The sequence below is a fragment of the Sturnus vulgaris genome, chromosome 16 (genome assembly GCF_052056855.1).
Source record: "Sturnus vulgaris isolate bStuVul1 chromosome 16, bStuVul1.hap1, whole genome shotgun sequence".
Classification (NCBI taxonomy): domain Eukaryota; kingdom Metazoa; phylum Chordata; class Aves; order Passeriformes; family Sturnidae; genus Sturnus; species Sturnus vulgaris.
In genome coordinates, this window is record NC_142258.1 from 14,126,638 (window position 1) to 14,143,763 (window position 17,126).

Genomic DNA, 17,126 nt, shown 5'->3' on the forward strand with positions numbered 1-17,126 from the left:
ACGCCCTTGGCCACCCAGGTGCGTTCACAGGGGTCCCACAGCCGGGGGTCCCTGGGTGCCCCGGAGCTGCCTGGCTATGGGCTGTGTGGGGCACAAGGGGCCGGGATGTGCTGGTGGATGGTCTGGGTTGCTTTGCTGAAGCCTGGGCCAGGACCCCCGGCAGCCTGCAGTTCTGCCGAGGCAGTGCCCACGTCCCCAGCGGGTTTTGCCCGCTTGCTGGACACGCTCAAAGTTCACGGTGCTATAAATACCCGGGCACAGGGCTGCCAGCGGGGCCGGCCGCGGGGGGGGGGGGGGGGGGCTGCTAAAACCCAACGGGCTTTCGTGTCAATTAACCCTGTGCGTGCACGAGTCCCCTCTGTGCCGTTTAAAAAACAGGAATCCTCCAATTCGAAACGTGTCTAAAGCCAGAAGAGAGCAGCAAACTCCTTCAGTGGGCAGATTCCCGCTGGGAAGAGCCCTGGGATTGGTACCAGGACTGGAAGAGCACAGGGTGGTGGAGGATGTTGGCAGTGAACGGGTGTTTTGTGACACAGCTGCTCTGTGACCCCCCGGCTTGGGCAGGTCCTTATGTTGGGGATGCAGTGACCTGGATCCAGCATGGCTTGGGTCCCCCCATAAAGCAGAGGCTGCCAGTGTACCCCACATTCCCCACAGAGCGTGGCCTCATGCTACACAGCCCCCTGCCCTGCCCCACAGAGCACAGCCCCACACCCTGCCCTGTGCCCCCAGCCTGTCCCGTGTCCCCGGCACCATGTGCAGGACTCGCTCCCAGCAGAAGCGCTAAAAAGCCAAGAGAAACGCACTAAATCAGTAGAGGCTCCAACCCCGGCTTGGGGACTAGCCCAAAACGTGGAGTCCCCAGAGGTGCCAGGTGACCCGAGGCAGAGCACAGCACATCACCTGCAGCAGGGTGTGAAGCGGCTCCCCGGGGAGCCAAACCGGGGAGACGCCTGTGACCCCACCCACAGCGGCACAGAGCCCTTTTGTGGTGCCAATCGTTATCTTTTAACCAGTTCCCTCCCACACCTTACCCTGCGGGCTGAGGGGAGAGCCGGTCTTTGAGGAAGAGCCTCTTGCCCCTTTTCCCTGCTCAAAGCACGGGCGACGGGAAGCTCGGAGAGAAGCTCGGACAAGGCGGCAGAGCAGAGCCCCACGGGCTGTGTGCTATCCCCGGCTCCTGCTGAGGCTGGACACAGCTCGGGGCACGCATGGCTCAAGGACAACGGCTCAGGACTGAGCAAGGTCCCGGTGACCAAAGGTGATCACAGCTCCACCGGGGCCAGGCTGCCTCGAGCACGGGGCCACACATCCTCGTAGCCTCGCAGGCAGGGGGTGACCCTGTCCCCTCCCTCAGGCGTGTCACAGCTGCGAGAGGCCCCTGGTCTTCCTCAGGTTACAGTTCCACCAGAACACACTCATTTTACCCTTGGATATGTCACCTTTTGGGTTCCTTCAGGCCAAGCAAAGGCACATTCATCACCTCACTCTCCACCGTCTCCTCTCGTCCCATCACCACCGCAGCTCCCGTGATGCCAAACACCTCCTTGTCGCAGTTGGATGTCGTGGCTCTTCCTGGCGCTTACTTGACCAGGATTTTGGGTTAACTCAGGTCATCGCACCTGTGGCCGACAGGGTCCTGCCCCATAGCTGTGCCCTGCCCCGTCCCGTTCCCCACATCCCTGTGCTGCTCTGGGATGTGGCTGTCCCAGAGCTGGTCCCCTCAAGCCCCAGGGCTGCTGTGAGAGGCACTGCCGGACTCTGTGCACGGCGCAGCACCGGAGCAAAGGAGCCTGGAGGGTGGCACTAGGGGGAGATAAAGGCCGGGACATGCCGGGGCCCCGCGTCCTTGCCAGCCCCTCCTGTCCCCTTGTCCCCAAGGCCATCCTAGCCCCGTCTGCCGGCGGGGACAAAGGGGAGAACTGCAGGTTTCTGCCTATCACAGTCCCGTGGCTTTGTAGGGTCTTTCCTGGCATCTTCAGTCTTTGGGAAACATCTTTGGCAACGAGAGGCCTTATGGCATTTACACCTTTATGCAGTAGGTATAAAAGAAAGAAACTGCCTTCTTCCATGTGCATGGACAACCCAAAACCCAGCCAGAAAGGAGGAGAACAGATATAACACCCAGAATGGAGGTCAGGAGGGAATGATGAGTTCAGGGACCTGGCCTGGAAGCAGAGAGTGATACATGCTGCAAGACCTCAGCTCAGCCTGTCACATCTGACTCCCCTTTCCCAATGCCCCTAGGTGCACTTGGCATCAGCACAGCTGTGACAGCCTTTACAGGACCCCACCACCAGTAAACTGGGAACCTTCAGGTCTACAAACCATTTCAGGGGGCCTCTGGTTCTAGGTACCATCCTGGTATCACACCAGCTCCTCTGTTCCCATGGATGTTCCCTTCTCCACAGGCTCCATGTGACCCCTCTCAGCAGAGATGAGTTCACTAGGCAGAGTTTGGGGGAGCTAGGAGGCAAGGACCAGCAGGACCTGTTCCTAACAGAGCTGCTCATGCCCAGCTGGATCAAAGTGGCACCCACGGGTGCAGCTGTGGCTCCTGTGGCGTGGAATCGGTGCTGGATGCTGGGGCAGGCACTGTGCAACAGCAGCTCTGCAGGCAGGAGCCACATGGGGGGGGCACTTTCCTCTTGTATTTTCTGTGGGTTAGAAAGAAAAGTTAAATTATTTCCTCTTTTTCCAGGAGGAGGATGCAGAGTGTGGCTGGCACAGAGTTATCAGAAAATGCTACTAATACAAGTTTGTACATCACTTGCAATGCCATCAAACCACGGTGCCCTGGGGGCCTGAGCTCCCCCCAAAAAACCCATACAAACTCCACACAAAAAACACCACAAACCACCAACCCGCTGCAAAGTTGTGTTTTCTCTTCCACTGCCCAGTTTGGTCACAACCACAGGACACAGAGGCAACACTTGCTCTATAGCCACATCTCTGGTTTGCTCATATCTACAATTATTTAGAGCTCCAGCTCCACAGTTTCCAACATTCTCTCTCCTAAACTTCGTGACTGCTGGCGCTGGAGGGGAATGGGGCTGGTAATGTGATAGGGATGTTGGCCTCGGACCAGGAGGCTGGAGGCAGAGGGTGGAAGGCAGAGGGGTGCCCAGGCTGGGGTGTTATCCAAGCCCCTGCAGGAACAAGGTGTCTTTGGCTTGATGTGAGCTGGCAAGAGCAAGAGGAGGGAAGGAGATCCTTCGTCAGCACTTTGCTATGCACTGTGCTCCCTGCTCTCCACTGCCCGGACACATGGACTCACCACTGCTGTGGTGGCAGGAGAGCTCATCCCAGGGCTGCTCATCCCAGCTCCTTTCTCCCTCTCAGGCCTGCAAAATTCCATGTTCTGCTTCAGCTTGGCTCCAAACACGTGCCCAAAGAGCAGAACATCCAACACAACATTGCTGCTCTTCCCATGCCGCGAGGTGAGCAAGGCGCACGCAGCGTGGGTCACCCCACGGGCTGAGTGACCACTGACAGAGGTGGCTCCAACACAATGCTGCTCTATAAAAGAGCTGATGGTCTCTGCCCAGACCCTGTCACAGCCCCTAAACCCTCAGGGGGCTCTGGTGCAAGTCTGGGGTTTGCATTGTCCCTTACCCAGGCTTTGCAAACCAACCTGGAATTAAAGGCTCATTTTTTCTATTTTTTTCAATAACGTGAAATAAGGACAGAAGCATTTCCTGGGACTGCTCAAGGCACCCAGTGCTGTGACTGCAGCCCAACTTCCCCCCTGTGAAATGCATCATGTGCCACCATGGAATGCCAGTCCGGGATCTTTGCAGCCCAACAGCGATTGGGGTTTGTTTCAATTCTTTCAATAGTTCTTTGCTTTTAACAGATCATTCCTAAGATCGTGCCATTCTGCCACATGTTCTATACGTAATTTCCCATCTCCCAGCTTGGACACAGCCTTTGAAAAAGGACATTTCACCTCCAGTATGCCCCGTGCACTAACACAGGCCAGGCAGAGCTGGGCTCTTCCCAAAGGTTCCCTCTCTCAGGCACCTTGTGCCAAACCCAACATGGTCACTTTGTCATCGAGTGCCAAGTACAAAGCATATGCTGGACAGATGGGTATGAGGTTTATAAGATAATTAAGCATGTTAATGAAGTTCATTTGCAACTAGCTCCTAAATTCCCATAAACTTTGCGAGGCTGGGAAATGAGAATTGCTGAGTGACGTTGCAAAGCAACAGAAGTTTAGTTACCAAAAGCAAAGCAGTGGTTAACAAGTGAGACCCAAAGCTGCTGTGGCCAGGCTGAGCACAGCCCTGCAGGTCCCCCTGGCAGAGCCATGGCACACGACACCCCCCATGCCACTGCAGGGGCCACAGCCATCAATACAAACTGCTGTGAGCTCCGCTGGACTGAAATGTCACAGAACCAGAGAGAGCAGGGGGAATTCATTGCTCCAAAGAAAGATTTGACCCAGAGATGAAGGAAAAGCTCTTTGGTGTGAAAAGGAAAGTCGGTGGCTGGTGTGGGAAGCCAGGTGAGAGCACCCTCTCCATGGGCTGCTCCTGAAGCAGGAGGAGGGCAGAGTCCTTTGATGAAGTAGTGGTGATGGCACAGCAGAGAGAGGCAGATCGGCATTCCCTGGGCAGAGATGGACTCCAGGGCTGTACCCAGACAGAGCTGGAGCAGCCTCAGGAAAAGAGGAGAACAGCTTGGATTAGAGATCCCCAAGAAATCCCCGAAGATACCCCAGGGGAACCAGAGCAGGAGCTGGCAGATTGCTCCACACCCACCTCCCACACTGCTGGAGCTGGGAGGGCACTGGGCTCCTAGTATGTGGCCAAGCCTGGGCCAGAGCTCACCTGCAAGTTCTCACCTCCACATGAAAGGAGAGAAGGAGGCCGGGCAGTTTCCAGGCACGCAAGGGTCACAGACCGCGAGGTGGCTCCAGGTGCTGCAGCACCTCTCCATTACCCCGAGCTGATGGTGGCTCCTCAGAACCGGAAACCCCGAGAGTGGCACAGCCAGGCAGTGCAGAACCTGGGACCAGCCCCACACCAATAACATGTGGGGTCGGGCACCACTCACCTTCCCAGCACCCAGGGCAATCCTGGAGCCTCCTTCTTCCAGAGGAGGAAGAAAGCAGTGATCCCATTCTGCAGCATGCCTGAGGTGCCAGATCAATGGCAGCACCTGTAGATGGGAGATATGGAGCAGCCTCCGGGTTGGTTCTGCTGTCCCGAGCACAACATGGCAGCAGGCCAAGCACCCACAGCTCACTGTGGACAAACACAGTCCAGACTTTCAGGAACTGCTGTGAAACATCTCCCTGAGAGACCTTTGAGCTTTTCTTGTTACACATCCTCTCATAAACTAACCATGCACAGGGTGGGTCTTTCAATACATCTAACATTGGTGTATGACATGTCCTGACCACGAACCAAAGCACAGAGAGAAAAGAAACTTTAATGTGGGCTTATCCAGGACAAGACAAACTGAAAACAGCAAGACTGGATTTGTTTGAAATACCTTCACCAGATTTATTAAAAAATATCCCTTGGCAGTTGACAATCACCATGATCCACAAGCAGAACCTGACTGGACAACATTGGAACAGTTTTAACCTACAGCAGAAGGCAAATACCTGGGAACACCCCAGCAAGGCCTACACACTCCTATTGGCATTAAACACTGGGCTTGCACTGAGGAGCCCAGGGCAAATGCTGGCTGTGGTGCCAACTGCAACACAGGTGTTACCTTGTGCTCTCATACTTACCTGGTCTGTGGGGAAAAAAACAATCGGCCAAAATATGTGGGAAAGGAATCAGTCGGGACCCAGCAAAACTGGATGCTATTTCTCTTTGATTCCACCAGTTCTTGCTGTGCTGCAGCCAAGGGAGAGCAGGGAAAGGGAATTTGGACAACGTGGCTGGACACATTCAGATGCTGTGGCTGCCTAGTGAGAAGGGTTTGGTGCTGCAGGACCAATGGGGGTGGGTCACTGCTCATCGACAGGCAGCAGCACCCAGAGGAAACCTTCACACCTGCCAGGTCAAACCCTGACTGGGAAGGGCTCAGGGCTTCATTCCCCAGTGAAACCTGATAAACACACAGTGGGAAGCTGACAAGAAACCCCGAGAGAAGTGGGGGAATGTGGGACAGACAGACAGACATGGGGTTTGCTCTTTGGGTCAGATTCCAGTTTTGGAAGTATCAAGGCTCCTCTTCTTGTCCAGCCACTGCTGCTCAGCCAGTCCTTGCTCTGTGGACACTCACTCCTGAAAAACTGCCTCATTCCCCCTTCCAAGCAAATTAAGGGGATTTGAAAAAGGCACTGGAACTCCAGAGTAAACCATCAATGCTCTCTGCCAAAGAGAAAAATGACTTCTCAAAGCTCATCCCCAGTTTTGGACAACACAAGCTCTCTGTGAGGAAAAGCTCTGCCCAGCAGTGACCTATGGTGGCTGCAGAGGTGCTGCCAATGGTGCCTGCACGGCCCCCTCCCAATGCTTCAGAACTGGATCAAAATGAGGAAGAATTAGGAAGGAGTTGTCTCTTCACCCTGGGCACTGGGAACAGGAAGGTCATTCACTGCCAGCCAACGCATCAAAGTGCAGCACGTCTATGTGACAAATCCCTTCCGTGTTTAAGATGCCTCCTAAATATGCACCTAATCAAAAACGAACTTGGTGGCTTCATGATTATCAAAGAAACATTGTTAAAAGCCAGATCCCAAACAAAGGGCTGAAAAACCTATTCCAAACTGTTTTTCTTCCAGATCATGTGCCAAGGACTGCGGCTGAAGCAGGGCAGGAGCAAAAATACGAAAGCAAAAACGATTTGGAGTTGACACAGTGTATTGTGAATTACTTCTCAGCTTTTCTACATCTAAGAGAGCATGAAATGATCGGCCGTACAGTGGAACAGTTTAATATACAATTGATTACAGAGCCGCAGATAACACGCGTTGGATCTATATACACACAGAGCTTAATATTTCACAGATACAACTTCTCGCCATCTCGGTTTGTCCACGAAGCATTGGCACAGAGTATTTACAGTGAGGCTGCTGCGAGGAAGCCCCGTCCCCCCGCACAGCCCCGGGCCAGGCTGCCCCAGCAGGGAGTGTAAACAGAGCGGTTCTCTCTTTCTGCAAGGGATGGAGAAGGGGGGAGGGAACACGGGCTGCGCTGGGCAGGAGGGAAAGGAACCAGAGATACCAGGAAAAAATAATGTCCAGCTAACCTGGAGACTTCAAAACACTTAAATTTGCCTTTTAAAATATTTTAACTGGAAACTGTTCTCAATTCATTTTCAATTTGTAATTGAATGTTTCAATGGCATTTTCAGTTAATGCTTTCTGTCTGGGGATCTATCCATCCCCACGTGTGCTTGAGCAAGGACAGGGAGTGCTGAAGCCCTGGGTCAGTGCTGAGGGAGCTTCTCAAGGAAGCAGGGGATGCTCGGGGAGCCTGTGCTGGCTCCCAGGCCCATTCCTTGTCCTTGGCAAATCAAAGCCAACTCTGTTTTCAGCTGATCACTCCAAAACTCATCTCTCTCAGGGTGTTTGCAATCAGGTACCACCACCCTCGACTCCCAGTGATGGCTTTTACAGGGGGATCACTGTGTGGGTGTCACCGTGTGGACAGAGGGTGGGCAGATCCAACCCCAAACACCAACCCTTATCCCCACCCCAGCCAGTCGTGGTTGGACACAACCACGCTCTGATTGCTAGGGCAGGCTTTCAGTAACCAGCTGAAATTTGCTCCGTGAGAAAAGCAAACCAACAGGCAGGAGGAAAGGTGTTACCAAGGTGTCCGTGGCCTGGCTGCATGGAGCAGGCAGCAGCATCTGCCCAGGAGCAACCTCCCCAGAGCTTGGGGACAGCTTGGCTGCTGGAGCCACTGCTGCCCAGGCACCACTACGGGACCTACATGGCAGCTCCTCCACTGGGGCACACCCAGCTCCTTCCCAGCTGACCCCCCTTCCCCATCATTTACATCCCTGCCTTGTCCCCCTCAGTGCTGAAAGGACCAACGGGCGAGAAAGGAGGAATCCAGCCCCTGCCAATAGCAAAGACAACGTTTTATGCTAAGTTAAGAATATTGTTTCATGGAAAGAAGGAGCTTTCCTGAGCAGTTCAACACCTAAAGCCATCCAGCCGGCATTGGGCAGCGAGGTGACTTTCCTGAGAGCACACAGGGGGAGCTTGTTTACCTGTTCCTGGGGAACTGGGTGAGGGTGGCCAAGGTCTTTGCCATCTTTGGATACTGCTGCTGCCTCCCTGCAAACCAGAGACACCCGCCACCGAGCAGGAACAATTCCCAAATATTCAGCGTGACGTGGGACTGTGTTTCTTGTCTCAGCAGATGTTGGAGTTGTTAAGGCTCTTGGCTTGAAAGAGTTTATTACTTTGGAAGTTTAAAGCTGTACTTGGAGTAGGGTGTAACAAGTCTCTGTCTCAGTATATGTATTATGTATTTCTGTATATCAGCATGGGCTCTGAAACCAGAAGCAATTAAATTGGGGAGAGGGTCACTGGTAACTGTGGGCTTCTGGAACATCAGCTGGTGCCAGTGGGACCATGGCAGTACCTGTGCAGTGGCCAAACCCCGGCTGAGGCAGCGACACAGAGCAGAGCTGGCAGTGCTGCCACCCCTTCCTTTGGACATGATGGAGTGGTACATCCAGTACTGGAAATAAACCCTAAACACAGCTCTGGGCTCACCTGGAAAAGGCAAAGCTTCAGAGTCACTAAAGAGGCATTTCCCCTTGGACACACCCACAGATGGATCACATGCTCTGTGTCCTTCCCTGTCCTGAGTTGTATCTCTCAGAAAAAATCGATACAAACTATCTTCAATTCCACTTGCACTAAGGTAGAAACAAGTGAAGACTTGAGTAACGGAGGGAGGAAAAGAAGGAAAAACTTGAGAAAGTAACTTTAACTCAACTGAAGGAGGATTTGAGAATTGATGGCCAAATCAGTGACATGCAAGTGGTGGCACTGGCTTACACCACACCAGAAATGAGCTGGATGATAAATTGGTCAGGGCATCACCGATGAGAACGGGAACTTGTACCAACCGTCTCCAGCCATGATCTTCTCTGCAGTTCTTCAACTGAGTGAACGCTGCAATTTCTGGACATTAAAACCTGTTATGGGCACGGAGATGCTCCAAGGGCTGGAGCCCCTCCGCTCTGGAGCCAGGCTGGGAGAGCTGGGGGTGCTCACCTGGAGAAGAGAAGGCTCCAGGGACACCTCAGAGCCCCTTGCAGGGCCCAAAGGGGGTCCAGGAGAGCTGGAGAGGGATTTGGGATAAGGGATGGAGGACAGGACACAGGGAATGGCTTCCATTGCCAGAGGGCAGGGCTGGATGGGATATTGGGAAGGAATTGTTCCCTGGCAGGGTGGGCAGGCCCTGGCACAGGGTGCCCAGAGAAGCTGTGGCTGCCCCTGGACCCCTGGAAGGGTCCAAGGCCAGGCTGGACAGGGCTTGGAGCAACCTGGGATAGGGGAAGTGTCCCATGGCAGGGAGTGGAACAAGATGAGCTTTAAGATCCCTTCCAACCCAAAACCATTCTGGGATTCTGTGTAGTTGTTGCAGTGAGCCAGGGAACAGGGAGAGAATGGAGCAAACAATGCCAAGGCTGAGGCAAGAGAGGCTGAAGTGGCCTGGGGCCATTCCAGAAGTGTAAACCACCAAGTGCTGCTGTCCCAGACACTGATCCCCAGTGTGGAGCCTGGCACGTGGGACAGATCCTGAGGAGGTTGAACCCCACCCCTGGGCACTGCCTCCAGCTCCTGGCCAGCCTTGGGCTGTGCAGCTGGGGTAGGGCAGCAAATGTTCAGCAGCTACAGTAAAGGGCCAGGAAAGAAAAAAAGCTTTAAATATCTCCCACCAATCTGTTTTGTCCAAACTAATCTTCTTTCTCCCAAGCCAATATTGACTCCCAAAGGCAAGGAGCCCTGTACGTGTTGTACAGCCCAGCCCCTTAGCAGGGCTGAGACAGAAGCTCAGTTCACACCAGAAAGACTTGAAAGAGATTTTATACAAAATATTTGTATTTTTTCCTCCCAGAGCTTTACCCAGTGCCTGCAAAGCACCTCAAACTTCCTTCCTATGGCACACTCAAATTGCACCGCTGTCAAGACAAGACACATTCCATCTGTTTTATTTTCTCCTTCAACACCTACAGAGCCTGATGTTTCATTTTAAATGAACCTTTTAAATAAGACAAAAGCAATAAGCTCCTGCTGTCTGACTTTCACCAATAAACTCTCTGTACAGAGTTCAAAGGGTGGTGTTAATGCAGATTTTAACAAAATCAGCCCATTTTAAGGGTCTCTGGTTCCCTGTTCCCAGAAAACAAGAACAGCTCGGGAAACCAAGGCTCTGCTTCACACCTGAGACACCTTCCCGTGCAGCACTCCAGGACACAGATCAGCCCTTGAAACCACCCAGCAGCTCGTTCCACATTCCCTTCTCCTTGTCTTCTCCATTCCAGACCTGCCAGCACGTTCCCATATGGAGCCAAAGCATGACACTGTGTCCTACCCACAGCACTCAGCTCCAAGGACTGCAGGAATTGGTGAGTAATGGTTACTAATTCCAACTTTTTAACAGGATTTTGCAGAATCTCACTGCCACAGCCTGCACAGTTCAGTCTCAGCAACAGCAAAGAGCAATTCAGGTTTTACCCCAGGAAATAAACCAAGGACTGCTAGAGCCTACAGGAAGAACTCAAAAGGAGAAAAACATTGGAGAAAATTACTTTTCTGCCCAAACTGATGTTCCACAAGCAGCCAGTCAAGTCTCAGCATTACTCTGAGACTTCAGCTGGCTTTTCACACCTGCCTGGGTATTGAGATGGCAGTGCCATGGCACTGGTCATCCCTGCACCTCCACCTTGACTGCTCCCACATGCAAATCATTCTGTACTTACAGTCAAACCATCCCTCTGACATTTCCAGCAACTGGAAAAATCACATCAATAAACAACAACTGCATTTTAAAATTCAATTCTTAAATATAACTGCAGGGATGTGCCTCTTCTGTAACTTCTGCCACCACCACGAGGAGGAAGCTGCAGCTGTGACCAGGCAAAATGGACCAGCCATCAAAGCAAAGACAATGTCCCCTCTGCTCAGGACACAGGGAGGCACCAGCAGTGACAGCAGCACCCAGAGCTGTCACCTCAGGTCAGGTGCTGCTGTGCAATGAGGAAGACACAGGTTCCCAAAGGTGAGAAGCAGAGAGGCAACAGCCACCTGTGTGTCCCATGCAGATGGAGCAAACCAGACCACAGCAGGGAAGAAGGGAGAAAACAGGGTCTTTAAATTTGGCAGAACCCTCCCAAGCCAAGGTGCAGATTTAAACAGCCAGCCTCAGGCACCCTCAGCCTCTTGAGATGTTGTGACACGAATTAATTGCTCCCTGGCAACACCTATTGCTGTATTCAGAATGACAGCTTTAGAAACAGGTCAGAGTTAGCAATTTTAAAATGCCGGAAACCCTAAAGAGTTGGCCTTTCACTCAGGAATAAACTCCTCTTTATCTAAAGCTGCTATGGGTACAAGGAGCTCCCTTCAGTTTTCTCTGGGCATCTTGTTTCTGTGTTTTAGCCCTAAAAGAAGAGTATCCAAATACTTGTGTTTTGTGTAAAGCCCTTGGGGAATCCATCCTTTCCTCCCTTCATTCTGTCACTCCTGGGACACAGCAGAAGCTGCAGCCAGACCGTGGCACTGTCCCACTCTGCTCATGTTACCTCCAGCAAAGGGGAATGGCCCCAAATCCTGGGAAGTAACAGGCAAATCCATTCTTCTCCAAATCCTAATGCCAGAAGTGAACGGGAATGCCATTTACCTGGTTCTCACTGAGAAATCTCTCACAGGAGCAGCAGGGAGGAAGAAGCGTTTTTGGTGTGTTAGCAGCAGATTAAGACCTCACTGCTGACAATATTCTGTGCACTCCTTGTCACTCTGCACCCTGGAGCAGGTGCTGCAAGTGGCAGAAAGCAACACGGGGCTCACAGATACTCAGCAATCTCCCCAGTCCCTTTCTCTGGACCATTTTTAAATCACTGCCACTAAACCACCCTAAAGATTGTGGAAGTGCAGCCACGCACGGATTTCCCCGTGGAATAAAGCCCTGGGGACCTGGCCAACACACCACGTTCACTGACAGCACTGCTGGCACCAGGAGCACACACACACCTCAGGCATTTTAATGGAGTGAACTTTGCCTGTGGCCTCCCACCAGCACACGTGTCAGGAATTCTGCAGCAGAGCACACAACACTGAAAATGAAACGCCTCCAGAGTCATTTTAGTGTCAGGATAAATCTTCAAAAGCATAAGGGAAGGTGTGAAGGTTCATCTCACTCTGGTTTACAACACAAACAGGTATCTCCTTCCACCTGGAAAATCTCCCCCTCCAAAGCATCCATTGGGAAAGAACTTGATTTGGTTACTACACTGCATTGAAGAGATTTAACCCCTGGCAGCCCCCCAGCTGTAGGGTTCTTGCTGCTGTCCTGGCAATGAGCAAACGGGCCACCACTGGTCACCCATCAGGAGTCCTTCCCCAACCCAGAGTTAAGGCAGAGTACAATCACTGGCAGTTCCCAGAGCAGACAACAGCCCTTGATTTCTGAGTCCAACAGTGCTGCTGTCCTCAGTGCCTTTATTTGCTTAGTGTCAACAGAGAGAGGCCTTGGTGGGTTTGGGGTTTGGTATTCATATGTTCCCATAAACCCAACGATATTCCCACAGCCCCACACCATAGCAGCACGGGAGCCTTGAGTACTTTATAGGCTGGAGGAGAAGGATTTTGCATCCTGAAGTGCTTGAACAATGAAGAGGAAGGTGCTTTAGGTCCGGGGTCCCATTCCAGCACCTTTTCCTTTCGGGTTTAACCACGGATTGCCAACCTCTCCTGAGTGCAGGGCTGGGGCTGGTGGAGGTTCGGTTATTGTGCAGCGTCTTAGGGAGCCAGCACATCCTGACTGAGCTCTGCCCTTGCACACAGCTAAGGAGGGAGAGAGCAAGGATGGGCAGGGTCTATAAAACCGGGAGAAAGAAATGACAGGGAGAAAGGCTGGAACGACTCTAAGACAATAACATAACACTGGAAGGCATGTAAACAATTCTGGATCGTTTTAGCTCCTTGACTGTAGGAAAAGGAATACTGACACACCTTAGCTGAACCAAGAACCCTGACAATGGTTTCAGGAATACATTCTTCAGATGCAAGAGGTATTTGCAGAATTACTACCTGAAAGTTGGAAGTGCAACCCACAATAGGGAGGAGGGAGTTGTAACCTAGGGAGAAGGAAGCTCCTGGAAAACTGTGCACTCAAAACCACCTCACACTGCTGCTCATAGGGAACAGCCTCCAAACAGGCAACAGCATCTATGGCACAGGGATTTGGGGGTGAGGATCCTCTGGTTTGCTGTGTGTTGGCAGATTGAGCAAAGAAGATGAATTCTGAACAGCTTTCCTATCAAAGGGAATACTGACATGCATCACAGCAGCTTTGCAGGACCTGTGTGCAGAGTTCTATTGAACTGAGATCCAGAAACCCCACACTCACATCTGATCAAGGCTTCACGGGCTCCATGCTGACTGTGGAGTGCAGATGGATCTCCACCAGCTGACCAGGAACCCCACAATTGATATATTTATTACTCACACCCCAAAATCACACGGGGATAAGAGGAAGAATCAATACATTCTGACTTGAGTTGAGATGGAAAGAGCCCCCAGCACCACTCAGCCAGTGCAGCACCGCCTTTCCCCAGCTCTTGCCTGGCTGATCAACTTGTTTTGGGAATAAAAATCCTTTCACTTTATTTGGTGTCAGAGGGAACTGGCTGAACTAGAATACTTGAATGGTCAATATGATCCCCAGCAGGGCATCAAATGCCAGAGAGGGAAGTGGTGGAAGCATGCAGAGGGCAAACTGGCACAGCCTAAGCCCCCAGCCCCACAAGTTCCCTCTGTGCAAGCAGCTCCTGGGCTCCCACCAGCCTCTGCTCCCAGGGACCTGCACGGAGCTGACTGCAGGACTGGGAAATGATTGTGCTTCTCAGCTCACTACAAGGACTCTTTCCCCTATTCCTGCTTTCAGCAGCAGGAAGGGAGCATTCTGTTCTCTTCTCTGCTGCAAAAACACAGAGTGTATGTGTGTGTGTGTGTAAAAATCCTGAAAAATATTGTGCAGCACCATTAGTTCAGTCCAGAGGGAAGCTGGGATACTCAACTGTGTTTGGTGGCTTCCAAAGTGTCGTTTGGAAACAAATATTGCCTAAGGTAACATCCTCACAGTGGTTGGTAGTTCAAAGAGGCTCAAACACTGTCTTATTACTCCTGTTAAACCCATGAACAATTCATCTCTCCCGGTCCCTTCCACACATGAAAATTCCCAAACAAAATAAAAAAGAACCCAAGAAACCAAACAGGAATAAAATAAATAAATAAATAAAGGCATTCCCAAAACATTTATTTTGCTTCTCTCTTTCTCTCTCTCCAATCAGCTCAGAGACACCGACGTCACCTACCTTCACCCACTGAGCCGCGTACGGAGCCGGGAGCCCTGAACTGCAGCACTCCCGTGGTCTCTCCTCTGCTTCTGGAAACCTGTCCCCAGAGCTGGCACTGTCCCAACCCTCCTTCCATTCCCAGATCAGTAACTCATTGGCTATATGGAAAAGAAGAGTATCCAAAGCACACGATGGCACATGGAGGCTGCAGAAAGCATCGGGAAAGGAGAACACAACGACAGCAGCTGCTCCTCCTGCCCTAACTAAAGGCTGAGCCACGGCACGGCTCCCCCTCCAGCCCGACCCAAAGTGTGTCACCCCTCGCCCAGACATTCTTGTGGTGCATTACTGGCACTTTATAGCAGTCTCATATGGTAGATACATGCACATGTCTGTGTGTTACATACAAAAGGTCTGATAACAGTAAAACATTGTTCCGAGAGATATAAAAAACCCAAGGAGTTGCATTAGCCAAAAAAAGTGTTTTGTGAGAAACAACAATAAAAATGATATAACCACAGCTTTTCTTTTCTTTAAAATTAGATAAATACCCAAAGCTATGATTTCACTTGGGGCCTCTGTACCTTGACAGGGAGTCCAATGGAGTATATCTGAAGGCACTTAATATCCTCTACTCAGCTGTAAGATGGTTGCACTGGGAGCTGGGGAGCTTGGGATGTGATTTGGGGCATGGAGGAGAGAGATGGATGAAAACAAGCCCTGAAGAGCCATGATCCACACAGCCCCAGGTGCCGAAATGAACACAAACGTACAACCCAGGTGTGGAGAAGGTCTCTCTTGAAAAAGAAAACTGCCAATTGCAAAAGTCTGTGTGTTTCTATGGACAGAGCACTTCATGCAACTCTGACAGTTCATCATACACTCTTAGAGATATTTAGCTTTGTCAGTTCATTGATCTCCTCAGTCCCCGCTTCCTCACAGTCATCCTTGTCCACGGCTTTGCCAAACCTGCACCTCTCCTCTGCCTTCGCCGCGTCTTTCTGGAGCTTCTTGGCGGAGGGAAGGATGTCCTTGGCTTCTGAGCTCTCTGTGCCATGGGCGACCTTATCAGAATTCTGTACAGAAGGCACCAGGTTGGCGATCTCATCCGTCGGAGACCGCCCAATGCTGCCATCCACTTGAACCCGAATGTCCGGAGATATGGACAACTGGTGATGCGGCACGATCCCGTTGTCCATGCACTTGGGGTAAAGGTAGGTCTTCATCTGCCCCTTCCCCTTCACATTGACCGTCCCCCTGTAGTCAAAGTCATACCCCATCTTGTTGAGGATGCGGTAGCTCTCCTCACTCACCTGGATGCGGCACTCGACGCCGGTGGTGTCCATCCTGCTGGCGATGTTCACCGTGTCCCCCCAGATGTCATAGAGCAGCTTGGTGGTGCCGATGACCCCGGCCGTGAGGGGGCCGTGGTTAAAGCCGATCCGGAGCTTAAAGTTAAACCACAGCATGTTGTTGTTGAAGTCATCCACCACCCGCATCATTTCTTTGGCAAATTCAAAAAGGGTCTGCAGGTGCCCGTGGGGATGGCTGCTGTCCTGGCACTGCGAGGTGTTCAGCCCCGACGCCGCCATGTAGGTGGCCCCGATGGTTTTGATCTTCTCGATGCTGCTGTAGTGGGGTTTGCTCAGCAGCTCGTCAAAGTCCCCGATGAGCTCGTTCAGGACCCGGTAACACTCCTTGCCACCCTCGTAGTTCTCCTCGTAGAACTCGCTGAAGTTCACGATGCTGGCAAAGATCACCCCGCCGCTGTCGTGGTTTTTGGAATAGCTCTGGGACACCTTCAGCTGCTCGGCCACGTGGTAGGGGATGATATTCCTCAGCAGCCAGTCTGCCTGATCCCTCATGCTCTGGATCTTGGTGCGGTGCAGGTCGGCCTCCACGTCCCCGTGGTAGTGCAGCCGGTAGCTGACCTCGAACTCGCGGTTCAGGAACCAGACGAGCAGGAGCAGCAGGAAGGACACCAGAACAACCTCCTGGCCAATGAGCTCCGCCGGCCGCCGCGCCTCGCTCGGCGCTGAGCTGTTACACGGGCTCTTCCTGGAGCTGCACAAAGGGGACAACACACAGGGGCACGGTGAGTTAGGGCACTGCCATCCCTGCCTCACAGCTAGAAATCCTCTGCTGGAAAAGCAAGTGTGGAAGTTTATAATTTAGTTACATGCTAAATTATAAAATACGAGAACTTCATCTGCTGTTAAAAAAACGCTAAAAAATTAATTTAATTCTTATACTCACCAATTACTTCCTTAAACCCACCAAGTATTTATCATCATGTTCAGTGGCACAGCCCAATCCTGTTTTAAGGACATTGTTATCATTATATCTAAATATATAACCCAAAGCACTGTATGTAAAAATGTACCTGTGTGTGTTTAGGTATCTGAGTGCACTGAACGTCTGTGCGTGGGGGTGTCTGTGAGTTTTGTGGAGTTTTCTGGTTTTGTATTTTTTCCAATATTCAGAACCAGTTGCTTTACACTCCTGTGCCTTTCCCTTGTGTCCTCACCAAGGACCAGGAACCTTTGCCATGTGCCTTTAATGTTACTAAAGGGTTTGGGAGAAGATAACCCTGTAAAAGACACAGTCAT

The 17,126-nt window shown here is 51.8% G+C and overlaps 1 protein-coding gene across 2 annotated transcripts in view; it reads right to left on the bottom strand.

Moving 5' to 3' along the window:
• Nucleotides 1-6,812: 6,812 nt before the first annotated feature.
• ADCY9 (adenylate cyclase 9) overlaps nt 6,813-17,126 on the bottom strand; it is an 88,941-nt gene continuing 78,627 nt past the window's right edge. For both annotated transcript variants that reach the window (XM_014892129.2, XM_014892128.2), the window contains one exon: nt 6,813-16,581. In XM_014892129.2, coding sequence (XP_014747615.1) covers nt 15,393-16,581 — 1,189 coding nt within the window. In that variant the 3' untranslated portion in view covers nt 6,813-15,392. The remainder of the gene's footprint in view (nt 16,582-17,126) is intronic.